The sequence below is a fragment of the Pelodiscus sinensis genome, chromosome 31, assembly GCF_052426305.1.
Source record: "Pelodiscus sinensis isolate ZL-2025 chromosome 31, ASM5242630v1, whole genome shotgun sequence".
In the NCBI taxonomy this organism is placed as follows: Eukaryota; Metazoa; Chordata; order Testudines; family Trionychidae; genus Pelodiscus; species Pelodiscus sinensis.
Window position 1 is genome coordinate 8,680,128 of NC_143082.1, and position 27,164 is coordinate 8,707,291.

The following is a 27,164-nucleotide window of genomic DNA, read 5'->3' on the forward strand; positions in this document are numbered from 1 at the left end:
ACCGTGCTGAAACATGTTACGTCAGTTAGTCTCGAACGGCCAACAAAATCTGAGTTCATTGCTAAAATCAGGACAGGAGGTACCATGCATTCTGCAGCCTGTGTGGGGGGTGGAGGGGTGTTGAAGTCAGCAATCCTGGGAAAGGCGATCTGAATCAACACATTTCTTCTGAGAAGCAAAGAAAACTTGTGTAGAACAGACACTTCAACTAATACAGAGAATTTCTTCAAAGCTTCTTGTGACAATAATGCAGCTGCAGCTGAACTTTGCAAAGGTTCCACACATCATTAATCTTCCTGAAGCATCACTGGTAGCATAGAATTTGACAACTGTTTGTCATGACTTGTCTGTGGCTAACAATTTGACTTGAGGAAAAACCACGGCTAAAGCACTAAGAGAGAACATTTTAGCCCATTATTGACGTATATACTCTTCCCATATTCAATTCTGAAATATTTAGTCCATATTAAGACTAATGACTGATGCTTCAAATAAGGGAGCAACAAAGAATTTTCCATTAGTCTTAAGGTATTTCAATTTTGAAAAAAGGATTCCACACTTTCTCTTGAATTTTTACTATTAGGAAATAAAAAAAAAACTTTTGAAAGAAGCCCAGGGTGTACAGATGAACAGTTATGGTACTCTGTGAATTAGACACATACTACACTCTTCCTAGCAAGTCTGTGTTTGTATTAACATCAAGGAGTCCTGCTGCACCTTAGAGACTAACAGGTTTATTGGGTAAAATCCACTTTATCAGCTGAATTTGAGTAGGAGTTACATAGGCAGAGTTATAAATGTAAAAGTACAGGCAGTCCCCGGGTTATGTACAAGATAGGGACTGTAGGTTTGTTCTTAGTTGAATTTGTATGTAAGTCGGAACTGGTACATATTGTAGGGGAAACTCTAGCCAAACATTTCTCCAGAGCTCAGTTTTATTCTCCCACACCTCACTTCCCTCAGTCCTTTATTCTCAAGCTGAGGTGTCTGCTGAGAAAAGCCGTTCCGCGTCTCTCTGGTCTGCTGAGGGGGGCCCCTCGCTTCGCGTCTCCCTGGTCTGCTGGGGGGAAGCAACTAGTGCGGGGTTGCCTCACCCCGTTTGTAAGTAAGGATCTGATGTAAGTCGGATCCATGTAACCCGGGGACTGCCTGTACAGCAAAAGAAAGAAGTTACTTCTTAAGTGTAGGACCAGTGTTAATGAGGCTAATCAAGTCAGGGTGGATGTAGACCGTCACAGCATTTGATGTGGAGATGTGAATATCACAAGAGGAAAAATTGCCTTTATAGTGTGTTAACCAATTAAGAACTTTATTCAAGCCTAAGTTGACAGCGTTGAATTTATAAAGGAATTCCAGTGTTGCTATCTCTTTCTGTAATTGAGTGATAAAAGTTATTTTGTAGAAGGATAGCTACTTTTAAACCCATTACTAAATATCCAGGGAGGTTATAGCATTCCCCTACAAGGTAGCTGTACCCCAAGAGAACTCATTACAAATGATAAATTCTCACCTTCTTATTCCAAGTAAAGTTCTCAGACCACAACTGTCCTTTCTGACTTGGGCCCAGCAGTTCCCTGTCACCCCGTCATTAACAGTCCTTCTGTTTCCAAGTGTTTTCAAGTGTCCTTTTGGAATGGGGAGGCAATCTGCAGCCATCTAAAGACAATATTTTTTTATTTCCCTTGTCTTGTATAGAATTTCCTAAGGTGGGAAACGTCTGTGGAAATATACAAAATTCAAGATGCATTCCTTTGTAGAATGGCTACTTTCAAATCCGTGATTGAGTGACCAGGAAGGTTAAAATTTTCCCTGACAGGTTTATGTGTGTTACTGTTCCTGATGTCTGATTTGTTTCCATTGATCCTCTGGCTCTGAGACTGTCTGGTTTGGCCAATATACATGGCAGAGGAGCATTGCTGGCTCTTGATGGCATATATCACTTTAGTGGCTCTTCAGGTGGATGAGCCACTGAAGTTGTGGCTTGTGTAGTTAGGTCTTGTGATAGTGCCACTTGTACAGCTACATAGACAGAGTTGGCACAGGGGGTTGTTGCAGGGATAGGTTCTGGATAAGTGTTGTTTGTAGTGCGTTATGTGGCTGCTGGTATTTGTTTCAGGTTGGAGGCTATCTGTAGGCAAGAACTGGTCTGTCTCACTCTGTGAGAGTGAGGGGCCGATTTCCAGAGTATGTTGTAGAGCAGGGCTACTCAACTTTGGAAGCCCTGGGGGCCACAATGATACTCACAGCACATGCTGGGGGCCACAACTCAAGTATGGTTGCATATACATGCAAATATCTTCTTTCACACTGATGGCATGAATACAAAGATTAAGACAAGACTACACAACACACAGGTCCCATTTAAGTCAGTTCTGCTGATATTAATAAAATGCAATATTTACCCGATTTCCACCCACATGACAGCACTTTTAATGAGAAATGACAGTCCAGGAATTTAACTACTAAAACGCATATCAATAGAAGACAATTATATTGACTTTTTTGTTTTGACTCCCACCTACGGGCCACGTGTTGAGCCCTGCGTAAACCCAAACCGCACCGCAGGCTGCAAACAAATTGTTGAGTAGTCCTGTTGTAGATTGTCAATGATGCCCTGAAGGGGTTTCAGTTGGGGGCTGTAGGTGATAACTAGTGGTATTCTCTTGTTTTCCTTGTTGGGCCTGTCTTGAAATAGATGACTTCTGGGTACTCATCAGGTTCTGTCAGTCTGTTTTCTCACTTCCCCAGGTGGGTATATGAGTTTTAAGACTGCCTGATAAAGATCTTGTAGGTGTTTATCTTGGTCTGTGGTACTGGAGCAGGTTGTATCTTAGGGCCTGGCTGTAGACAATCAATCATGTGACATGTCATTGATGGAAGCTAGGTGAGAGTAGAGATCAGTAAGGGTATGTCTACACTACCCCGCTAGTTCGAACTAGCGGGGTAATGTAGGCATACCGCACTTGCAAATGAAGCCCGGGATTTGAATTTCCCGGGCTTCATTTGCATAAGCGGGGAGCCGCCATTTTTAAATCCCCGCTGGTTCGAACCCCGTGCAGTGCGGCTACACAGGGCTCGAACTAGGTAGTTCGGACTAGGGTGCCTATTCCGAACTACCGGTACACCTCGTTTCATGAGGAGTAACAGTAGTTCAGAATAGGAACCTAGTCCGAACTACCTAGTTCGAGCCCCGTGTAGCCGCACTGCACGGGGTTCGAACCAGCGGGGATTTAAAAATGGCGGCTCCCCGCTTATGCAAATGAAGCCCGGGAAATTCAAATCCCGGGCTTCATTTGCAAGTGCGGTATGCCTACATTACCCTCCTAGTTCGAACTAGGAGGGTAGTGTAGACATACCCTAAGTTTCCAGCATAGGGTGATGTTTATGAGACCATCATTTATTTGTACTGTAGTATCCAGGAAGTGGATCTCTTGTGTGGACTCACCCAGGCTCAGACTGATAGAGAGTGTAAATTGGTGAAATCCCTCTGGATTTCTTCAAGGGTCTCCTTCCCGTGGGTCCATATGATGAAGATGTCATCAGCGTAGTGTAAATAGAGGGGTGGTGCTAGGGGATAGGAGCTGAGGAAATGCTGTTCTAGGTCAGCCATAAAAATGTTGGCATATTGTGGGGCTATGCGACTACCCACAGCAGTGCTGCTGACTTGAAGGTATAAATTGTCCCCAGATTGGAAATGGTTGTGGGTGAGGACAAAATCACATTGTGCAGCCACCAGGTGTGCTGTGGCATCATCGGGGATGCTGAATTTTATGATATTCACATCTCCACATTAAATGCTGCCAATGAGACACATCCACCCTGCCTTTACCTACCTCATTAACACTGGTCCTACAATTGACAGGTAACTTCTTTTGCTGTAATATATACACTGGATTCTGTAATTTCCATTCCAACTGATAAAGAAAGCTCAAGACTTAATAAATCTGTTAGTATCTAAGGTGCAGTAGGACTCCTCGTTGTTTTTACAGATAGCCCTGGTCTACACTCCCCTTATTTGAAATAACAAGCCGAACGTCCACACTACCAAGCCTGTTATTTCGAAATAAGGGGCTAGTTATTTAAAAATAAAAACTCCTACTTTCCCTAAGAAATAACGCTTATTTTGAAATAGTTATTTTGAAGACGTTCCACTGCTGCTATTTCAAAATAACTACTCCCTGGAATCATTCAAAGTAATTACTCCCCATTGCTTCCTAGGGCTCTAAGTTGAGGTAGCGCAATCCTGCCTCAGACTAATTTTGAGGCTTCCCTGTAGTGTGGACATGGTATTTCAAAATATTTATTTTGGGAGTTATTCTTTTGAAATACGTTATTTCCAAATAATTTCCTAGTGTAGACATACCCTTACAGAGTAACACAGCTACCCCTCTGCGTCTGTATTGTTCCCTACACACAAATGAACATACTAATGGGACACATATGCTTCATAACACAACAAAGCACGCTGCAGGTGAACTTGATATTGGTGTAGACAGAGCATGTAATTCCGAAAGTTCAGGTGTGTCTAGATCAGTGGTCCCCAACCATTTGAGGTTGCCAGGTGCCAGGGGGCGTGGCCGTTCGCCCGCCGGGCGTCCGGGAGCGGAGCCCCCCCTTGCGCAGCCAGGGCCCCCCCATAGCCGCATTCCCGGGGCCGGCGCTCTCCCCTCAAGTGCCGCTCGCCCGGGGCCGGGGCCCCCCCTTAGCCTCATTACCGGGTCCGGCGCTCTCCCCTCAGGGCCGGCGCTGGCGCTCGCTCTCTCCCCCCCTTCCCCAAGTGCCGCGCACCCGGCGCACCCTGCAAGCGCCGTGCGCCCGGGGCTGGCGCTGGCGTTCGCCCCCCCCCAAGCACCGCGCACCCAGGGCCTGCGCTCCCCCCATGCACCGCATGCCCAGAGCGCGGGCGGTCAATCCGCGGCGCCCCCGGGGCCGGCGCTCACCGTGCGCCATGCACCCGGGGCCGGCTCCGGCACCGCGCATGCGCCACGTGCCCGGGGCCAGGCCAACCCAGCCCTGAGCACTTGGCGGGCACCATGTTGGGGACCACTGGTCTAGACTACATGGCTCCGTCGACGGAGGAAATGGATGGAAGCTTGGTGAGAGTAGAGATCAGTAAGTTTCCAGCATAGGGTGATGTTTATGAGACCATCATTTATTTGTACTGTAGTATCCAGGAAAACTCGCCCACGCTGAGATTGATAGCTGAATAATCTATTCAGATATGTTATCACATCAGTATCTTTTTTTTGCCAGCAATCATTAAATTACTGAAGTGATGGAAATCCTAGCTAGTTATTTCCAGAGTTTAGGAGAGTAAGAGCGTCCCAAAATAATTTGGAAATGAGGAGGGGCCGAGGGCAGAAGATTGGTGTGTGTGTGTGGGAGGGAAGGCGAGGGGGGGGGCTGGGATCATGGAGGGCTCAGGACAGAGAGGTGGGACGTGGATGGTTCAGGAATCAGGGCTGGGAACATAGGAAAAGCTCAGGGCTAGGGATGTAAAGGATTAATCGGTTAATGGGTTGCCTGGTAAGCATGCTTTGAAGCCTGAGCTAACCAAAGGGGATGTTAGATTTTGTGTTTCTTACTAATCATGTAGCCACAACAATTTTTAATGGTTACACAGTTACTAAAATGGTCCCAGGGCACTCCCAGTATCCCATGGAGCAGCCTGTGTCTGTGATGAGTTCAGGCCCGCCACAGAAAGAGGCTGCTCTGTGGCAGCCTCCCCTGTCTCCCCCAGCTCCCCATGTGTATTGGCTCCTACCTGCCCTCTGCCCCTATGCTGCTGCCTCTGCTTTTAAGCTGGCTCACTCCCCTTGAAGCACCGGCTTACAGGTGGTGCCGCGGGTTGAGTGTGGCTAGTTTGCTATAACTGTAGGCAGGACCGGCCCGAGCCATTCATGCGCCCCGGGCCCCGGGAGCACGGTGCCGTCCCTGGGAGTGCGATGCATGTGTGGCCCCGCCCCCGGGCGCCCAGTGCACGCGTGGCCCCACCCCCAGGCACCTGGCACATGTGTGGCACTGCCCCGGGCACGCAGAGCATGCGTAGTGCCACCCCCGCCTGGCTCAGCAGCCCCTTGCGGCGTCCTCTACAATGGAGCGCCCCATGCGGTAGCCTGGCTGGCCCATACCTTGGGCCGGCTCTGACTGCTTGAACATCTTTAGTCTGGGCCCTACGTTTAAATGGGAGAAGAGTTTGTGCTGTTGTGGGGAGGTTTTTTAGTAGGTTTCCCATATTCAGTGAGGTTATAGTTGCAGGAGAATGACTCACAATGGTGCTGTCTTGCCCAACAATGCCTTTCATGTGGTTCAGAGTGAGGCCTGCTGGGTTTAGTGTCTGACCCTTGCCTACACACAGGAGTCGTACTGGCCTCGCTTAACTGGATTTTAGTTTGGTTTAAACCAGGCTCATTTCAGGTTAGCTTAAGTTGATTCCAGAGCTGATAGAATTAAATCCGTTCAAAATTGCCCTGCAATTCTGCTGCATGCACTGGCAGACACCCCCTCCAAGGGCTTCTGCACTTTTGACTCCTCTCAGCACTGCAGGAGACAGCCAGATGTATGGCTGCATGTGGCAGATGCATCATCAGTCAGTTCCAGGAGCAGGCTCCTTAGGACAGAGAGGATCCATACGGAAAGAGCCCCGAGAGAGTCTCCGCTCCCAGGGGACTGCCAGTACATCTGCACTGCAGTTCAACACCTGGGCTGTGTCTAGACTGGCAAGTTTTTCCACAAAATCATCTGATTTTGTGGAAAAACTTGCCAGCTGTCTACACTGGCCGCTTGAATTTCCGCAAGAACACTGACGATCTCATGTAAGATCGTCAGTGTTCTTGCGGAAATACTATGCTGCTCCCGTTCGGGCAAAAGTCTTTTTCCGAAAGACTTTTGCGCAAAAGGGCCAGTGTAGACAGCACAGCACGTGAAAATGGCGATTGGGGATTTTTTGTGGAAAACCGCGTCTAGATTGGCCACGGACGCTTTTCCGCAAAAAGTGCTTTTGCGGAAAAGCATCCTGCCAATCTAGACGTGCTTTTCCGAAAAAGCTTTTAACGGAAAACTTTTCCGTTAAAAGCATTTTCAGAAAATCATGCCAGTGTAGACGTAGCCCTGGGCTGTGTCTACACTGGCAAGTTTTTCTGCAAAATCATTTGATTTTGCGGAAAAACTTGCCAGCTGTCTACACTGGCCGCTTGAATTTCCGCAAGAACACTGACGATCTCATGTAAGATCGTCACTGTTCTTGCAGAAATACTATGCTGCTCCCGTTCGGGCAAAAGTCTCTTTTGTGCAAAACTTTTGCGCAAAAGGGCCAGTGCAGAGAGGTGAGATTTGTTTTCCACAAAAAAGCCCCAATCACAAAAATGGCAATCGGGGCTTTTTTGCGCAAAAGCGCGTCTAGATTGGCCACGAATGCTTTTCTGCCAAAAGTGCTTTTGCGGAAAAGCGTCCGTGCCAATCTAGACGCTCTTTTCCAAAAATGATTTTAACGGAAAACTTTTCCGTTAAGAGCATTTCCGGAAAATCATGCCAGTCTAGACGTAGCCCTGCGGCTCTCCTGTGCCAGCTGACTCAGGCTAAGGGGCTTGGCCTAAGCGGCTCTGTAATTGTGGTGTAGACATTTGGACTTGGCCTGCAGCCTGAGCTCTGGGACCCCCTCCACTTACAAGACCCGAGAGTTGAGGCTCCAGCCTAAACCTGAAGCTCTGTCCCACAAATCCAAATCAGCTGGCACAGGTCAGCCATGAGTTTTTAATTGCAGGGTAGACCTATCCTGTCAAGCCAGCAGACAGGGGTAGTGGTGCAGTTGGGGCTGGGGGAGGCAAGACCCCAGCCCCACTCTCTCTGCTGAGGCCCCACCCCTCACGGGGTGGAGAGGAAGCAGGGCAGTGCACCAAGCACATCCCAACCTCCCCAGGGCACTGGGGAGGGGAAGAGCAGTGAGGTGGCGCATGCGCACAGTGCAGCTTTTCCACCTCCCTGGAGCAATGAGGGAGAGGAAGAGGCCATGCAGCACAGCTCTCAGAGCAACAGGGGAAGAGAGGCTGCATTGCTCTAGGCTCCCTAGCCCAGAGCACCAGTGGGGCAGACGATGGGGGCAGCAACACACATGCCCCATAATGCCTACAACAGGCGTTCTGGGGGCAGAGTGTGGGTAGGGCCATGCTAGCTGTTTGGGAAGGCAAAGCCCTCCCCTGCCTAAGTCACCAGATGCCCATGCAGCAGGCCAAGAACCTTTCCTAGCTAGCCGTGAGCTGAGCTCACTGCATTGGAGTCCCCAGAGATCAGCTGTCAGGGCTCCAGAACTGCTGACCATGGAAGATGCTGTTGCTCTTGCATAGGACCTTGGGTATGGGCCTGGCCTGGCCCTCTGGTTCCAATCACCCCTTGTTCCTGCCTAACTGATCTGCATCCAGGTCAGAACCTGCTGGCTGTGGCCCTCGCAAGCCCAGGGCTGCATGGAGCTTCAGCCGGTCTCAGTGCTCCAGGAGCGAAACAGGTGCTGAACTTCCCCCTGTGTAGCGAAGGGCTCTGTGCCACTGCCCTGGTGGGAGCCATGCCCTGCTTGTCCCCTGGCTCAGACAGTTACTGAACTCTCCCTGCTTCTTCCGTGCCAGGTGCTGTGAACCTGTGCGTCTCCCTGCCGGTGCCTCAGGCCGTCCCCATGGACCTGCGGATCGGACAGCGCTTTGTCAAGCCCGGCTCCGACACCACCCTGCTGGCTCTCAAGCAGACCCAGCAGCTGCAGCACCAGCTCTTCTTGGCCAGTCTGCACCAACAGCAGGTGGAGCAGTTCACCCACCAGCACATGCGGGTAGGAACGCCTCTGGGAGCTCCAGGGCCAGGCTCCAGGTTGTGGGGACACATGGCTCCTTGGGGCAGATTGGGGTGGCACGTGCCTGCTGCAGGCATACCAGAGGCTGGCTCCAGGCAGTCAGCATAGGTGGGGTGGAGCTACCAGCCTCTCCCTGGCTCTGGACACAGAGACACCCAGACCCCAGAAGGACCAAGCTGTTGGTGATCAGAACTCGAGGCAGCTCAAGGAGTCTGGCTTCCTCAGACAGTGTTGTGGGCAGATGCCTGGCTCTCCTGGCCCCTCATCAGATATCAACATTTGTTTCTCTGCCCCTGAGAGTGGAGCAAATCATCCCTCCAAGATGCCAGATGAAGTGGAGGGAGTTACAGAGCAAATGCTTGGCTATTCCTGCTAGCCTCTGGGTCTCATCATGCTGCCCATTTGGGTGGTGGTGCTGCATGCTGCCTCTGCTCCCAAGTGCCCTCCTCCAGCCTTCCACAAACTTTGGGCAGGAACACCACTCCTACCCCCTGGCTAAGACTACTCCATGGACCCAACCTCCATGACTTGATCTCACTTCCCTTTCAACTCTGTTCTAGTTGTAGCCTTCACAGCCTCCTGCAGCAAGGAGTTCCACAGGTTAACTATTTGCTTTGGGAAGAACAACAACTTTCTCTTACTAGTTTCAAGCCTGATACCCATTCCTTTCCTTTGGTGTCCTCTAGTCCTTCTATTATGGGAACTCAGGAAGAACTTTTCTGTATGCACCCTCTCCACCCAACCCCTGCTTTTAGAGACCTCTATCTTGTCCCCGCTCCATCTCCTCTTTTCTAAGCTGAACAGTCCCAGTCTCTGTAGCCTCTCTTCATATGGGACCTGTTCCCAACCCCTGATCATGTTAGTTGCCCTCCCCTCTCCCAGCCTCTCTCTTCCCCTCTCCCACCTCCTTTTCCCAGTCTCCCCCAGTTTTGTTCAATAAAGACAGAGTCAATGTTGGAAGAAACGTTATCATTATTTTGTACATCAATAAGAAGGGGGGGCTAGGGAAGGGTAAGTGGAAGGAGGTGAGGGAGGAATGGGGTACAAGCCCCCGATGGGGAGGACTGGGCTGGCTCTGCGGGCTTCTGGGGGTGGAAGCTCTCCTGCAGCCCCCCGATTGCCCCCTCTCCCCAGATGGCAGCCTGCGGCAAGTGCAGCCGGGCTGATGGCCGAGTGCTGTGATGTGCCCCGTGTGGGTAGTCCGGGCAATCCAAGCCAGGACTGCTTTGCAAGCGGGGCACCCCTTAGAACTGTCTGTCCGGGGTGGGGGTCGGGACCCTTTAAGCGCAGCCCTCGGCTAGCCTGAGACAGCATCTCCACGCTCTAAGTCCTCCTCTGATGCCCTGCCGGCACTGCTTCCGGTCATCCTTAAGCCCTGTTCAGAGTCCACTCAATGTGGACTTGCTAGTTCGAATTAGCAAAACGCTAATTCGAACTAATTTGTAGTTCTAGACGCGTTAGTTCGAATTAGCTTAGTTCGAATTAACTAATTCGAACTAAGTTAGTTCGAATTAGCGCTGTAGTGTAGACGTACCCAGGGTGATTAAAGTTCCCCACGAGAACCAGGGCCTGCGATCCGGAAGCTTCTCTCAGTTGTCCTAAGAAAGCCTTGTCTACCTCATCCTGGCTACATAATCCGCAGTAACCCGCTCAAGGTCATTCTTGGCCGTATCGTTAGTTCCCACGTGGAGAAGCAGGAAGGGGTAGCGATCCGAAGGTTTGATCAGTTTGGTAAGCCCCTCAGTCACATCCTGAATGCGAGCTTCCAGTGAGCAGCACACCTCTCGAGATTCCAGGTCCAGATGGCAGATGGATGGCTCGGTCCCTCTTAGGAGGGAGTCCCTGACCACCACCACCCGTCGTTTTCTTTTGGGGGTGGTGGTCCATCTCTAGGACTACGCATCCCATGTCTTCCAGTAGAAGGTGTTCCCTTCCAGTTTCTTCCTTGTGAGGTCCCTTCCAAAGCATTCAGCACTGCAGAGCCTGTGGAGAGAGCCTGAAAGCGATTGCTTCCCTCTGTGGCATTGGGGGATTCCCGTGCTGGCCTTTTTCCCCTTCTAGAAGTTACATGCTGCCAGTTCTCTTCCTGGTCATGTACTGCCCTTTCTGGCTCTTCCGCCTGCCGTGCTTGAAGGATTAAACGCTGCCTTCTATCGAGGAAGTCTTCATCCTCTCTGATCGAGCATAGGGTCGACACTTGGGTCTCCAGTCCTCTAATTTTTTCTTCCAAAATGGCGACCAGCTTGCACTTAGTTCAGATGAAATCCGTTCTTTCTTCCGGGAGGAAGACAAACATGGCACACTCCGTGCAGGCCTATCACCATCCATCGCTGTTGTCCTGTTCGCAAGCTCCTTGGTCGCTTGCCCACAGGACTGAAGCGCCAGGTTGGGCCCCTTTCAGGGACAGGCACCAGATCGCTGGTGCTCCACACGCCTAAGGGCCTCCTTTGAGTGTCATTATTGCTAGAGACCACGGGGGAATGCTCCTGCACCCCCATTACTCCATCATGTCTCCACAACTTAGGTTTGAGGGACTTGGGCTTTTCATGCTGTGCCTCCCAGAGTCACCTCCCCTCTGGGGCTGGTGCCCTGCTAAATGGACAGGCTCATGGAGAATGAACCACTCAGATGCCAACCTGGTCTGGGTGTTCTGGGCCAAAGGCCCCTGGGAACCCACTGGTCGAATTTTGGAAGAGATCTGCTCTCCCCTCTCCTTCCCCCAGGGCCCTGCCTGGGTGAGGCTCCTGCCTCCCCTTCCCACAGGACCAGGGCAGGGCTCCCCTCCCCTCCAGCATGGAGCTCCCCTCCCCACAAGGCCCAGACTGTGGCTGGGCTTCCCTCTCCCCTCCGCTCCCCTCCCCTCCCCTCCCCTCCCCTCCCCTCCCCACAGATACCAGACTGGGGCAGGGCTCCCTCCTCCCCTCCACACAGGCCCAGACGGGGGCAGGGCTCCCTCCTCCCCTCCACACAGGCCCAGACAGGGGCAGGGCTCCCTCCTCCCCTCCACACAGGCCCAGACAGGGGCAGGGCTCCCTCCTCCCCTCCACACAGGCCCAGACGGGGGCAGGGCTCCCTCCTCCCTTCCACACAGGCCCAGATGGGGGCAGGGCTCCCTCCTCCCCTCCACACAGGCCCAGACTGGGGCAGGGCTCCCTCCTCCCCTCCACACAGGCCCAGACGGGGGCAGGGCTCCCTCCTCCCTTCCACACAGGCCCAGACGGGGGCAGGGCTCCCTCCTCCCTTCCACACAGGCCCAGACTGGGGCAGGGCTCCCTCCTCCCTTCCACACTGGCTCAGACGGGGGCAGGGCTCCCTCCTCCCCTCCACACAGGCCCAGACGGGGGCAGGGCTCCCTCCTCCCCTCCACACAGGCCCAGACTGGGGCAGGGCTCCCTCCTCCCCTCCACACAGGGCCAGACGGGGGCAGGGCTCCCTCCTCCCTTCCACACAGGGCCAGACGGGGGCAGGGCTCCCTCCTCTCTTCCACACAGGGCCAGACTGGGGCAGGGCTCCCACCTCCCCTCCACACAGGGCCAGACGGGGGCAGGGCTCCCTCCTCCCTTCCACACAGGGCCAGACAGGGGCAGGGCTCCCTCCTCCCTTCCACACAGGGCCAGACGGGGGCAGGGCTCCCACCTCCCCTCCACACAGGGCCAGACGGGGGCAGGGTTCCCTCCTCCCTTCCACACAGGGCCAGACGGGGGCAGGGCTCCCTCCTCCCTTCCACACAGGCCCAGACTAGGCTCCCCTCCCCACAGGACTCCAGCAGAGACTGGGCTCCCCTTGCCTCTCTCCAGTATACTAGTGAGGGCAGACTTCTCCCTCCCCTCCCCTCCCCCACAGTGCACTGGCTCGGGCAAGGCTCCCTCTCCCTTCTAGACCAGCTTGCCCCTCCCCTCCCCCCAGGGCAGTGCGATGCTGATGGTCTCTGTCCCCCCGCAGGTGAACATGGACTCCCCGCAGCGCGAGGCAGAGGCTGGGCAGCAGGAGCAGGAGCTGCGGCTACTCCTCAATAAGGACAAGAGCAAACGAAGTAAGAGTGCTCCCCGTGTCGATCTGTCTGTCTGCAAAGCAGTGGTGCCATGGCTCCGCCTGGGAGTCTGTGAAGGGGGGTTGTTCAGGCCCCCTGCCCGTTCGGAGGGGAGGGGATAGTTCCCATGTGGGTGCTCCCTGCTGGTGCAGGGACTGGTTCTTGCTGAGCACAGCCCTGCCTGCCGTGGAACTGTGCGCCTGGCTCAGGCTCTCCGTGTCCCTGCAGGGTGCTCCTGGCAAGGATGTGCTTGCTCTGCTTCTCCACTAAAGGCCTTTGCCAGCCACAAAGGGCCCACTGGTGCCCAGCCCCACCCTCCTGCCAAGGGCAGCTGCTGAGATTGCAGCTGCTACTGAATAAGAAAGGCGGAGGGATGCCTTGGCCAAGTCTAGGTGCAAGGGCGGAGTTTCAGGAGGGGCAGCAGCCGTGCATTCTGGGACACAGCCCCTTCCCTGGACGCTAAGGGAGTTAGGGGAAAGTGCTTGCAATCCGTGCATGCCTCTCACTCCTGCCTGGTGAGCTCCCTTCGCTTTCCCCTGCTCCTGCCTGCTGCCCCCAAGCAGGTTGGGCCCCAGCCCGCCTCTGCTTCTCCTTTGCTGTGCAGGGTCACTCCACGTGCAGAGCCATGGGCACTGAGATGTCACAGTCAGCAGGAACGAGCCATTGCTACAGGAGCCCAGGAATCCTCCACCCAGGCTCTAGGGCACCAGGAGTTTGTCTCCTCCCAGCTCTCTGTCTTTTCAGCCCATTTTCTGCTGAGGGCAGCGGGAAGGACCTGAGGCTGAACCAGCCAGTGCCAATGGACATAGGTCCCAGGACACAGCCCTGGCCTGGGTGCTGCTCTGGCACTCGGTGCCCCTGTCATCCCTGTCCCAATACAAAGCTTCCTGAGGTGCCTCACCCCTGCCTGCCCGTAGGAACAGCTCCAAACTGCAGCCCCAGCCTGACCCTTGTCAGTGCCCCCTGCTGCTCCATCCAGGCACTGGGGAGGGGGAGGCACTGTTCCCGCCTCTCCCGCTCCCTTGCTCTACCCCTCCCTGCCTCTTCCCAAGGAGCTGAACCATGTGGACTGGAGCTGGCCAGCCTGCTCCTTCCCTGCTGCCAACGAGTGGGGAGGGGACCACACTGCGCAGACTCTTGTTGCCAGTGCTGGCCCTCCTGCCGGCTGCTGGCCAGCCCCTCCTGCCCTGGAGGGTGCATGTGGCCTTATGTGCTCCCTCACATGCATCACCAGGCGCCCACAAGGCAGGGTGCAGAGCCTGGGAGCCTCAGAGAGCCCATTAGCAGCCATGGTGCCTGATACCCTGGGAACCCACCATAGCCAACTCCCTGATCACCCATGAGCCTCTCCTACACAGCTCCCATCCACACAGATTGTCTAGCCTGCATGCGGCCATGCTCAGCCCTTGGCTGGCTGAGCTGTCGCTCAAGCTGGTTACCCGCCCACTTTGCAGTTAATTCCCCCAAACCATCTCTTGCCCTCCCCATGCGCCCAAAGGGCACACGGGTTCTTTGGCACAAAGTGGCTCAGCTCTGTGCAGCACTAAGAACTGGGCTTTGTCCCCAGAAGTCCTTGTGCCACAAACCAGTGAATGCAGAGCCAGAGAGGACACACTGGAGTGTGTCAGAGCCGAGCACGGATTACCTGGCTAACACTGCAGTGAAGACAGCTCTCCGCTTGCAGGCTCGAGAGCTGAGCATGATGGGATAGGTGGAAGTGACCCTGCTGCCTCCCAGGGCGTGGGAGCTGCTAGCACTGTGGAAATGTGCAAATGATGAGGTGTGGCTGAGAACAGTGTGACAAATGCTTGGCCAAGCAGGAGCTTTGGAAATCAGTCGGGAGCTTCTAGCAAGCTGGGCTGTGGCCAGACCCATCACTCCACAGCAATGTTCCCTGGAATCTTTTCCATCCATGTGCAGAATAATGTTTGTGTGCACCAAGGCATGTGTGAATGTGCACCACCGCTCACAATTAAAACCAAGCTCTGGGCAGTCTGCTAATCAGCTGGGTGGCATTTAAACCTCTCCTGGGTGGCTGCACAAGTATACAGCTTACAGTGGACTCTCAGAATGCCTTCTGAGCACTTTCATCCACCAGCTTCCTGTTGGGAAGAGCAAGCCCAGTGGGCTCCCAATCGGTGATCTTTGCAGCAAGCAGTGTGCACAGTTGTGGGGCAGTGTGGGGAGACCTGGCACTGACCAGGAATGAGGTCACAGCTGGACTGGCTGGATTGGTGTCTGCCTAATGAGTCAGCACTGATCCCAGCAAGTGTATGTCTGCACTGGAGCTGAAAGGTGTCGGCTCAGAGCACCATACCTGTGCTAGCTTTGGGAGGGCAAACATGTTAAAATAGAGGCTTAGCAGGAGATGGGACAGCCTAGCCAAGCGAGGACAATCTGGATGCGCTTGGCATAGCTATCCTCTCCTGCCACTTGAGCCACCATCGCTGCATTTCTATTTATAGCATGCAGGCTTGATTGGAGTTTGTGCAGGTAGCTCCTCGAGCTGGGAATTACACCGCCAGCTGCCCTTTTGGTGAGAGCTCCTCCTTCCCATGAAGGGAAGAGAGAGAGAGAGAAGGGGGCAGGTGGTTCCCTGGATACCACTGTTGTCCCACGAGGGCCTTCTCCTCCCCTTCTTCTATCTCTTGCTCAGGGCAAAGACAAGGCCCTGCCAAGGAGGCAACCTCCAGGGGCTGAAAGAGGCCCTGCTGGCTTGCCTACCAACACTGTGGGCCCCACTCCCCAGGAGATCCGGGAGGAGTATGCCCTAGTGGCTGCGGCAAATATACAATATATGCCATCATCACTGGCTGCAATGCTGACCACCTCCCCTACTTCCACCTCTTCCCTGGCCTCCTGACAACTGCTTTGCCCCACTTAATGCATCCGAAGGTACTGAGGGAGTTGGCAAATGTCATTGAGGAGCCTTTGGCCATTATCTTTGAAAAGTCGTGGAGATCGGGAGAAATCCCAGATAATTGGAAAAAGGCACATAAAGTGCCCATCTTCAAAAAAGGGAAGAAGGACGATCCAGGGAACTATAGGCCGGTCAGTCTTACCTCGGTTCCTGGAAAAATCATGGAAAGGATCCTTAAGGAATCCATTTTGAGGCACTTGGATGAGAGGAAAGTGATCAGGAATAGTCAGCATGGATTCACAAAGGGCAAGTCGTGCCTGACCAATCTGATTAGCTTCTATGATGAGGTAACTGGCTCTGTGGACGTGGGAAAGTCAGTGGATGTGATATACCTTGACTTTAGCAAGGCTTTTGATACGGTCTCCCACAATATTCTTGCCAGCAAGTTAACGGAATGTGGATTGGATAAATGGACAGTAAGATGGATAGAAAGATGGCAAGAAGGCCGGGCCCAGCGGGTAGTGATCAATGGCTCGATGTCAGGATGGCGGTCGGTTTCTAGCGGAGTGCCCCAAGGTTCGGTTCTAGGACCGGTTTTGTTCAATATCTTTATTAATGACCTGGGTGAGGGGATGGATTGCACCCTCAGCAAGTTTGCGGATGACACTAAGCTAGGGAGAGAGGCAGATACGCTTGAGAGCAGAGATAGGGTCCAGAGTGACTTAGACAAATTGGACGATTGGGCCACAAGAAATCTGATGAGGTTCAAGAAGGACAAGTGCAGAGTCCTGCACCTGGGATGGAAGAATCCCAAGCATAGTTACAAGCTGGGGACCAACCAGTTAAGTAGTAGTTCTGCAGAAAAGGACCTGGGGGTTACAGTGGATGAGAAGCTGGATATGAGTCAACAGTGTGCCCTTGTAGCCAAGAAGGCTAATGGCATATTAGGTTGCATTAAGAGGAGCATTGGCAGCAGATCCAGAGATGCCATCATTCCCCTTTATTCGGCTTTGGTGAGGCCACATCTGGACTATTGTGTCCAGTTCTGGGCCCCCCACTACAAAAAGGATGTGGACGCATTGGAGAGGGTCCAGCGGAGGGCAACCAAAATGATTAGCGGGCTGGAGCATATGACCTATGAGGAGAGGCTGAGGGAGTTGGGTCTGTTTAGTCTGCAGAAGCGAAGAGTGAGGGGGGATTTGAGAGCAGCCTTCAACTTCCTGAAGGTAGGTTCCAAAGAGAATGGAGAGAGGCTGTTCTCAGTAGTGACAGATGGCAGAACAAGGAGCAATGGTCTCAAGTTGTGGTGGGAGAGGTCCAGGTTGGATATTAGGAAAAACTATTTCACTAGGAGGGTGGTGAAGCACTGGGATGGGTTACCTAGGGAAGTAGTGGAGTCTCCATCCCTAGAGGTGTTTAAGTCTCTGCTTGACAAAGCCCTGGCCGGGTTGATTTAGTTGGAATTGGTCCTGCCTAGAGCAGGGGGCTGGACTTGATGACCTTCTGAGGCCTCTTCCAGCTCTATGGTTCTATGATTCTGTGATTCTATGAGTGTGCAGTGTGGCAAGGAGAGAGCAGGGCATTACAGTGCTGAGCTGGGCCCGGGCACCAAGGCCAAGGTGAAGTTAGACCTGGGAGTTTGGTGCCTCACTGGATCAGGCCGGGTGAGTGTGTGTGCCATCCGCTTGCTACAGAGCTGGGAGCTGGCTGTGGAGATGACTTGGTGAGGGGCTGCCATTGGGCTGGCAGAGTCCTGGCCACATTTTGCTCCCAGGCTGGGATCTGCCAAAAGCTTAGAAAGAGTGCGTGTGTGCGTGCGTGTGTGCATGCGCGCGTGCACCAGTGCCCAGCACAATGAGGCTCCGCGATGAGGTCCCGATCTCAGGTATTGTACATGCATGTACAGGACCCGAACACAATAGGGCCCCAATCTCAGTCACTCTATGGCAAGGTAGCAGATTATGTAGCACAGACATGGCCCAAGGTTTCCAACCAGGCCAAGATTTCACAGCTGACTGTGGAGCCAAGTCGCTGGGCCCTTGGCATTGGCCGCTCAGGTCCCCTGGGCAGGAAGAGAGTGGTGAGGCTGTACAGGACCAGGACTTTCCATGGCTGCCCATAGCGCACTGGGCACCCCGTAAGAGGCCTAACTCAGTTCCCAACTCAGGATGGTTTCTCCCTGCAGGTGCGGTGGCGAGCACGGTGGTGAAGCAGAAGCTAGCTGAGGTCATCCTGAAGAAACAACAGGCAGCTTTGGAAAGGACCAGCAACCCCAGTGGCCCCCCAATGCCATACAGGTGAGTGAGAGACCCTTGAGTGTCCCCAACCTCCGGCCCCCCCAATCTGTACAGATGAGTGAGAGACACCTGAGCATCCCCAACTGGCCCCCCCAGCTGTAGAGGTGAGGCAGAGGTACTGCGTGTTCACTGTCCCCTGAGGGGCTGCTGGTGGGGGCTGTCTGTGTGGGGGAAGCCCCTGCCCAGCCCTTCAGAGCTTTTTCTGAGCTTTGTTACAACCAGGGAGCTCCCTCTGGTGGCCAGACCTGGTTTTATCTGCTCTCCAGGGGCACCAATGGTTGTCGACCCACTGCCACTGGGACTGCACTGAGGGCCCTGCAAACCCGTGGCGAGGCACTTCAGATCACTGGGCCGTTTCTGCAGGTCATGGCTCAGACACCGCTCCAGTGTTGTGTCAGTGCAGGTCTTGGGAGTGTCCGTGCCTTGGTGGGATGCACTTCCCATACAGACTATGGGAAAAAAACGAGCAGAGTGATGCATACGTGCCGCTTGCCCAGGGAACAGGCCAGGCTGGGGCAAACCCAGTACTATGGGTGGGGGGGCTGTGCTGGCCTGGATGGAGAGTGGGGGCTGGAGCTGTGTAGGGACCAAAGGTGTCAGGAGGATGTCCCAGCACCAGGAGCCTCAGGGAGCTGCGCGGGGCCAAGGGCATTGGGGGCTGTGCAGGGCCGAGGCTGTCCCAGTGTCAGGGTGATGAATGTCCTTTGTTGGATGGATGAGAGTTTGAGGACTGGGGCAATTCCAGTGCTAAGAAGTTGGGGGCAGCCTTGGTGGCCTGGTGGGCCAGGCTGTGCCGGGCTTTCCTGGAGAATGCCAGTGCTGCAGGTTCGAGAAGCGTCCTAGAGCCCAGGGCCAGTCTCTAACTGCGCTGTGCTCCCTGCAGGTCTCTAGAGCCCCTGGATACCGAAGGGCCTGCCCCTCCTGTGCTCAGCCCCTTCCTGCCACAAGTCCCCAGCAGTTCCATAGACCCTCCGGAGCACTTTCCTCTGCGGAAAACAGGTAAGGCCTTGCCGAGCTGCCTTTGGGCCCATTGGCATGGGCGTGACCGCAGGGTGGACTCAGCCTGCCTTCCCAGCCAGACTTCCTCCTGGCCTTCACTCCCGCACAAAGCAGGGCCTGTGTGCTGGCAGGCGCTGGCTAGGGACAGGAAGGGGTTGGGCTGGCACAGAGGTGAGAGGGTCTCATGGCAACTGTGACAGCCCCAACGATCATGCCGGAGCCTAAGAAACCATTCCAGCAGCACCTTGTACCCATGAGACCACTAATGACCGTGTCTGCCTGCAGCATCTGAGCCCAACCTGAAGGTGCGCTACAAGCCCAAGAAATCGATGGACCGGCGTAAGAACCCGCTGACTCGCAAGGAGAGTGCACCCCCTTCCCTGAAGAGGAGGCCAGTAGAGGCCATTGGTGAGGGTCACTTGGGGCCCTGGGGAGATCAGCAGCTATGCATTAGGGCCCTGCATAAGCCCTGTGCATGAGGCTACATGCAAAGGTGGTGGCACATGCCAGCGGAGCTGCAGGCGGGGTTCAGCACAGAGGGCTGGGGCTGTCCCATGGCAGCAGTGCTCTTTAAGGGGGCCTCCTGCCAGTGGGGAGGGCAATGCTGGGGCTGCACTGGGCTGGTTCCGTGACCTCTTAGAGGCCCAAGGGATTAATTGGCCCAAGGCAGTCTGTGCAAACTGTGCCTGCCCACTGCCCCAGCCATGGCTGCCCGATCCCTGCTGGGAGCAGCAGGACTTGCCCAAGTGTGGCACTGGTCCCGCTGACGCAGCTGGGCAGAAGGTAGCATACCCCAGGCACTGCCCCAGAATGGCGCACACTGCCCTGCCTCGGGGTAGTCCCTGCACAGATGCCGGCTGCCTCTGGCTGGTGCACTGCTAGGCGTATGTGCTCTCAGGGCATGGGCTGGCCTTGCCTCTCTCCTGGGCTCAGACAGCTGGTCAGGGAGAGGGCTCAGTCCAGATGCATTCTGGCAAGGGCACTGTGCAGGTGCCCGGAGGGCAGCACGGGCTGGGGTAGCTGGGGGTGTGAGGGAGAGTGAGGCAGCTGTGAGGGGAAGCAGTGCATGAGAGGGAGGATGAGGCTGCGTTCCTGGGAAGGGATGCAGAGGTACCTGAGGGAAGGAAAGGTGTGAGGGGAGCAATTTGCTTGCAGCCGGGAAGGTGCTAGGCCCCTGCATGTCCTGGAGACCCTTCATCCTGCCGCTCTCCTGTCTGACTTCTCCTCCTTGTGCAGACTCTTCCCCCAGCAGTAGCAGCACCCCCGTGTCAGGCTGCAGCTCCCCCAACGACAGCCTCCCAGCGGAACATGGAGTCCCCCCCACCGGGCCCAGCATTGCCCATGAGGTACGGAGCCTGCAGGCCTGTTGAAGGGAACCAGGAGCCCAGGCCATGCTGCTTTGGGAGGGTCTTTGGGGCAAGCTGCCTCAGAGAGCAGCCTGGGCTACGGCACTCCACAGTTCTGTCCCCCGATCTCTCGTGGGCCCTGCAGCCTGGAGCTAGGACCGGATAACTTCTCCTCGCAGAATCCCCACTTCCGTGGAAACAACCAGTTAGGTTTAGTCCCAGATGTCTAGGCCCTGCTGCCCCCTCCCCAGTTGGTGGCACCCCACCCAAAGCGTCTGCCCTTGGCTAGCCACCAGCCACCACATGGCTGCCCTGATGCCCTCTAGGTCCCATCTGGGCTGTGTCTTCCTCGTGCCTGCTGGTTGGTGCTGGTGTCTCCCCCCAGGGTCCATGCCGCCCACTTCTGCTGCCCCACACAGCTGTACCCACATGAGTCTGGAGACTGCTACGTTGTGTTTGGTGCGAGCGCTGCTCGCCCTGCGCCCAATGATGCAGGAGAGCTCACGGGCCCAGTTTGCCCCGCAGAACGTGGCCTTTCTTCCGGCCATCATGCTGGGACTGCGGGTTACTGCCCCTGCCAGGGGAGCAGCTGGGTCACAAGGGACTCTGGAATCCTGCTGAGGGCTTGTGCAGGGCAGGGCGAGCCCAGCCCCCCTTTGGAGGGCCAGGATAACACGGGTCATTGAGCAGCAGCCCTGGATGTACCGCAGCACTTCATGGGTGTTCAGTCCCACAAGGACCCCGCTCAGGAACACGCAGCCGGGGTCCCTTTCCTCTGGATCGTGCCAGTGCCCCGGCCAGGTCAGTCTGCGCCTGCCCACACCCTGGTATGCTGCTGATGGATCCCTGTTCTCTCTGCAGGGTGACGCAGACCGTCGCTCCCTCTCTGGCTTGGCTCACCGAGTGCCAGTGCTGAATGGGCCTGTCCTCCCAGGCACCCACTCGTCCATGTTCATCCCAGCTGGCTTGGAGCAGCATGAACCTGGGGGTCCTCTGTCCCCTCGGCTTCAGCCTGTCATTATCCTCGAGTCCTCGGTCACCCACGCGCCCCTTGTGGCAAGTACGTATTACTCCCACTGGACCAAGGGGCCTGGTTCTGAGGCTGCACTCCCAGTGCCTCTGGGGTCCGGGATCTCCACAGATTCTCGCGGGGCTACGTGAGATCCCCTGGCGGCCCGGACGATTGGGCTGGGCTGAATGATCTCCCCTCTGACCAGCTGGCACGAGAGCTGCTTTGCAATCCCACATTGTTAGGTCTCAGAGTGAACACTAATGGAGATGGCTTGGGAAGCTGCTGGCTGTCAGGGGTTACTTCAAGTAGCCTGAATGCTCAGGCAGATGCTCCTGCACAGCTCAGCTCCGATCCAGGCTGCTCTCCCAACTGCAGCCAAGGCCACAGCTGACTTGTTGGGGCTGGTAGGGGGTGAGTCTTCCTTTGTCAGCTCCCAACCTCCTCCTTTGGGCTTCCTTCTCCATGACTCTGCAGCCCCTCGGCCCCATCAGCTGTGGAGCAGAAGAGACAGAGCTGGTGAGGGGCAGCCAGAGCCCTCCCCAGGCACCGCAGAGTGTCCAGTGGCAGGGCAGTGGGGGTGACATGGGTGGGAGTTGAGTCCAGGTGTAAGGTGAATGCCCAGTGCTGCTCACCTCCCAGCCTGCCACGTGCTGCACTGTGGGCTAGCACCTGGCTGGAGAGCCAGCTAGCCTTGAGATCAAGGCCTGCCCCTCTACACACTGTGAGAATATGGAGCTTGCCTCCTCCCTCGCCCCCGAGAGTCCCAGGGAGAATCCCCTTCTCCAATGGGAGCTAGGTAGATTCCCCTCCCTCAGAGATTGCCCCCTGCCCCCCACTGAGAGCCCTAGCTCTTCGGTCCTTGGGGAGTGCTTGCCTGGAGTGCCCTGGAGCTCAGGTTCTCAGGGCTTAGCTGGCCCAGTGGGGAGCCCAGAGCTGAGGAGGAGGAAGGGGAACATCTGTACCAGGGCCCCTTACACATCTGTAAGAGCTGTATAAATAAGTGAAATGGGGAGGGGTGGGCCCAGCAGACATGACTTCTGCAGAGGCCCAGGGGGCCACAAGGCTCTGAGTGGTAGCACAGGGCAGGCCGGGGGAAGGGGGCACAGGCCAGGCTAGGGACAATAATGCCACACACCCAGCCCAGGCTGCCTGAGGTGCTCTGGTGCTGCACCCAGCTCCAGCCCTGCCTCACCAGTCTCTATCCCCACAGTGCCAGGCCTGGGGACGGTCCCGTTCCACTTCGCCCACTCGCTCATCCCCACCGACCGGCTGTCACTGCCAGGCCACCACAAACCGCTGGGGCGGACCCGCTCGGAGCCCCTGCCCCCCAATCCCAAGGCCATCCAGCAGCAGCTGGCGTACCAACAGCATCATGCCCAATTCCTGGAGAGGCTCAAGCAGCAGACACACTTGGGCAAGGTAAGAGGCTGGGGAACACCACGGCCAGGGCAAGAGGGCACCGTGCAGGGCAGCACCTGGGGGCTGAGAGCTCTTCACATGCATGATGGAGCGAGGTCCATGTGGCACCCTGTCTGCCAGGCCTGGGCACTGAGTGGCACATTGCCCAAAGACACAAGCAGCTGCTTTGCCCTCCCTTGGTCCCAGGACAGCAAGTGAGCTCCCCGGTGTCTGCTGCTGCCCTTACAGTTACCAGCTTCCCAGTGTCAGAGCCCCCCGTGCAAGGTATCCACCCGCCACACTGATCCCTCATAACCCCGTGTACAGAGCGCCCCCATCCTCCGTCCAAGATATCCACCCGCCACCCTGGTCCCTCATAACTCCGTGTGCAGAGCCCCCCATCCAGTGCGTCCAACCGCCACCCTGGTCCCTCATAACCCCGTGTACAGAGCGCCCCCATCCTCCGTCCAGGATATCCACCTGCCACACTGGTCCCTCATAACCCTGTGTACAGAGCCCCCCCATCCTCCGTCCAGGATATCCACCCGCCACCCTGGTCCCTCATAACTCCGTGGGCAGAGCCCCCCATCCAGTGCGTCCAACCGCCACCCTGGTCCCTCATAACCCCGTGTACAGAGCCCCCCCATCCTCCATCCAAGATATCCACCCGCCACTCTGGTCCCTCATAACTCCGTGTGCAGAGCCCCCTAGGATGGAGCAGGCAATGGTATTAGGAAGGCAGGATAAGGGATATCCTGAAGGTCAGGCAGTGGGATGGGATCTGGAGTGGCCTAGTGAATTGGGCAATTTCCTGGGGAGCACAGGGTGATGTGCTCTAGTCCTGCTCCCCTTCTCCTCCCCCCCCCCCCCCCCCCCCCCCCCCCCCCCCCCCCCCCCCCCCCCCCCACCAAGTTCCCCTGTGCAGGGCATCCACCCTCCACACTGATCCCCCATAATCCCATGTACAGAGCCAGACAATTGTATATGCTAGTTCCTTTAATATGCTTGGATGGAGAGTATCCCAGACCCCTGATTTAGTCCTAGTAAAACTGTTTGACTCCCACCTCTGATATAATTTCTGTTTCCATATCTTCATTTCCATTAGCTCCCCTGCCACTGCCCCAAACTCCTTATTAAAAACTGAGGCAAAGTATTTGTTTAGGTGTTGGGCTGTTCCCAGATTATCTTTAATCTCCGCCCCATCTGCAGTGCTTATCTCTACTTTTTCTTTCCTTCTTTCCTGTTGATTTACATGGCTAAAGGCCCTTTTACTGTTGGTTTTAATTCCCTTTGCAAGGCCCGGCAGTGCTTGGCTTTCGCAGTTCTCACTTTTCCCCTCCACTTTCTGTCCCCCAAGCAGTCGCTTTCCTTGCTGATCCCACCCATCACCCATTCCTTGTAGGCTTTCTGCTCTCGCCTAGTCACCTGTTTGAGATGCGAGTTCATCTTGACTGAGCCACAACCTTTCCTTACAGTTTCCCCCTTGCTTGGGAGGCAGGCTTCAGAGAGCTTCGGAACTTTGCCTTAAAGTAATTCCAGGCCTTCTCGCCATTTAGAGCCTTGGGCTCTTTGGCCCAGCCCCCTTCCCTAACTAATTTCCTTCATTTCTTAAAATGTGTTCTTTTGAAATCAAGGCCCCTCAGGGTGAATCGATTTTTTTATCCTTCCATGTAATTTAAACTGAATTAGCTTGTGATCCCTAGAACCAAGATTGTCTCCTACTATCAGCTCTTCTGCGAGGTCCTCGTGACCCACCAGTACCAAATCTAAAATGCAATCACTTCCTGGAGCCTGGGCGACTATTTGGTGAAGGAATCTGTCAGCCAGCGCATCCAGGAAACCTGGGCCTCCTGTTCCTATTAGCACTTGTCCACCCATCTCTCTCAGGAAAGTTAAAGTCTCCCAGAGTCACACAATTCCCACTAGTATTTATTTAATTAAACATGTTAAAGAGGTTTCTGGCCATATCCAGTCTCTGGTAGGTTCCTTCCCCAAAGTGATTTAGACTCATCCCCTTGTAGCTCATGGCCAAGTCCACCGAGAAGCCTCGTCTGCGGCAGATCCCCTCCTCGGAGGACATGGAGGCCGAGCGGGGGCTCCCAGAGGGAGCGAGCGGGCGCGGTGACCAGCCTAAAGGCCGAGGAGAGCTCACGCGGCCAGGGGGCAGCACAAAGGAGCCTGAGCGGAGCCCAAAGCTCTTGCAGCCACAGGAGGAGCTTGTCTTGCAGCAGGTACCTAAGGGCTGACAGGGATCAGGAGACAAGTGGAACTGGGCACAACACCAGCCTGGAGCAGCCCTGACTTCACTGGCCATGGCGAGTGGTGCTGATGTCCTCTCCAAACCCATGTCCGGGGAGACGGGGGCGGGGGGGGAGCTGCACAGAGCACTCAGGACTTATCATCCAGCCTCTGGCTGCCAGCTCCTCTGCTCTGGAGAGCACAAAGACCCCTGGGCAAACACCCTCCCATGAAAGAGGCACACGACTGAAGGGCACCTGTGGGCCTGCACAAAGGCTTTCTGGGCACCCTTCACTGCCCCTCGGCTACCAGCTCCGGCCTGCTGCTGTTGCTTCATGCCCCCGTCAGGGTGGAAGGCTCTGCTGAGGACAGGAGCGTACTGGCAATCAAAATAGGCCCGGAAAATGAGTTGAGAACAGCCCTCCCCATGACATCACCCCTGCGTGCCCCTCAAGCCCCGCCCCCTGCATCATGTCCGGCACATGGCGCAGGCGGCGGGTCGGGCTCTGCGTGCTGCATACAGCGCGGATGCGGAGCCACTCGGAGTGAGGGGCAATGGCGCGCGGACACAACAGTCCACCGGACAACGGCCCACCGGGAAATTCCCGGTATCCCACTGGGCCAGTCCGCCCCTGGCTGAGGATTCCTAGATGTGAAGGGCAAACGGACACAGCAGAGCCAGGAGCTAAGGCTGCCCGGCTTCTAATTTTTTCTGTCCATGTGCGGAATATGCTGTTATAAATATATTTTGTATGTGGGAATGTGCACAACTGGTAGAAACACAACCCTAGCTGTGGGTGCTCTGCTGATCAGCTGGGCGGCATTGCAATCCCACCTGAGTGGCCACACTCCCATAATACATCTCTGTGTCAGCAAGCCCACATGTGAATGAGGCTCCTGCGAAGGCTCAGAATAGTGTGCAGGAAACAAGGAAACGCAGTGATCAGTGAAGAGAAACCCAGATGCTGGCTGGCTGCTCCTTCAGTGAGCACTGCCCCGGTAGAGGAGTCTCTTTGGGTACGTCTAAACTACATGGCTCCATCGACGGAGCCATGTAGATTTGTTTGTTCGGCAAAGGGAAATGAAGCCGTGATTTAAATAATCGCAGCTTCATTTGAATTTAAATGGCTGCCGCGCTGAGCCGACAAACAGCTGATCAGCTGTTTGTCGGCTCATCGTGCTAGTCTGGACGCTCCTGCGCCGACCTGAAAGCCCTTTATCGACCTCCCCGGTAAACCTCATCCTACGATGTTTGTCGGCTCAGCGCAGCAGCCATTTAAATTTAAATGAAGCCGCGATTATTTAAATCGCGGCTTCATTTCCCTTTGCCGATCAGCCTAATCTACATGGCTCCATCGATGGAGTCATGTAGTTTAGACACACCCTTTGTGTGTCATTTCTCTATCGGGGGGTGTGACGGGGCAAGCCGCCTCCTCCCCGCGGATGCCAGCCCGCCCCGCACTGAACCTGTGGTCGCCCTGATGCTCCTGGGAACCACCCGGAGAGTGGGGCTAAACTGTCGTGCCTGTTCCACCGCCGCAGCCCAGCTGACGAGCGGCACGCAGGAGGTGTGGCTGGCTGAGGAGCGGGGATGGGAGAAGGGGGCGGAGCAAGCCGGCGCGGCGCTTGACGTCATCAGGGCCAGATGCCGGCACAGGCCTTTTGAAAAGCCCCATGGAGTCGGGGACAAGGGGCGGAGGAGAACGGAGCGAAGCGGAGCGGAGAGGGAAAGGGAAAGGAGAGGAACCAGGAACTAGAGAAGTAGGGTGAAGGGAAATAGGAACAACATCAGGAGGGTGGGTGGAGGCAGCAAGGATAGGTGGGGACCACGGAGTTACTAGATAGGGGGTAGGAAGGAGCCCAGGGCGGGCAAGGCCCGGCGAGCTGGTGCATTTTGGGCAGGCGCCCCACCAGCAGGACAGGTCTCCGCGCACCTGTCCTTAGGGCCCTGGGCTGGGGTCCGGGAGAGAGGATGGGCCCGGACCCCCCTACCCCACTTCGGGGGATTACAATCCAGGGAATAACCGGAGGACCAGAGAAAACAGGGAGAGGGACTGGTCTCCCCTGTTACAGGGGGGTATTGGGATGGCTTATTGCCTTCCCATATGGGACCCGTCTATGCCACTGTAAAGTACCTTTATACCCACG

General features: G+C 55.5%; 1 protein-coding gene across 6 annotated transcripts in view; it reads left to right on the plus strand.

Moving 5' to 3' along the window:
- The window catches only part of HDAC7 (histone deacetylase 7), a 219,339-nt gene that overhangs the window by 166,108 nt on the left and 26,067 nt on the right, over window positions 1–27,164 (plus strand). For 3 of the 6 annotated variants that reach the window (XM_075902093.2, XM_075902094.2, XM_075902092.2), the window contains 9 exons: window positions 8,619–8,815; window positions 12,779–12,869; window positions 17,912–18,023; window positions 18,907–19,022; window positions 19,308–19,430; window positions 20,259–20,368; window positions 21,230–21,428; window positions 22,591–22,799; window positions 24,800–25,009. In XM_075902093.2, coding sequence (XP_075758208.1) covers window positions 8,619–8,815; window positions 12,779–12,869; window positions 17,912–18,023; window positions 18,907–19,022; window positions 19,308–19,430; window positions 20,259–20,368; window positions 21,230–21,428; window positions 22,591–22,799; window positions 24,800–25,009 — 1,367 coding nt within the window. Of the gene's footprint in view, window positions 1–8,618; window positions 8,816–12,778; window positions 12,870–17,911; window positions 18,024–18,906; window positions 19,023–19,307; window positions 19,431–20,258; window positions 20,369–20,428; window positions 20,430–20,834; window positions 20,954–21,229; window positions 21,429–22,590; window positions 22,800–24,799; window positions 25,010–27,164 lie in introns of all 6 variants that reach the window. The other 3 variants (XM_089774722.1, XM_075902095.2, XM_075902096.2) reach the window with 3 other exon arrangements.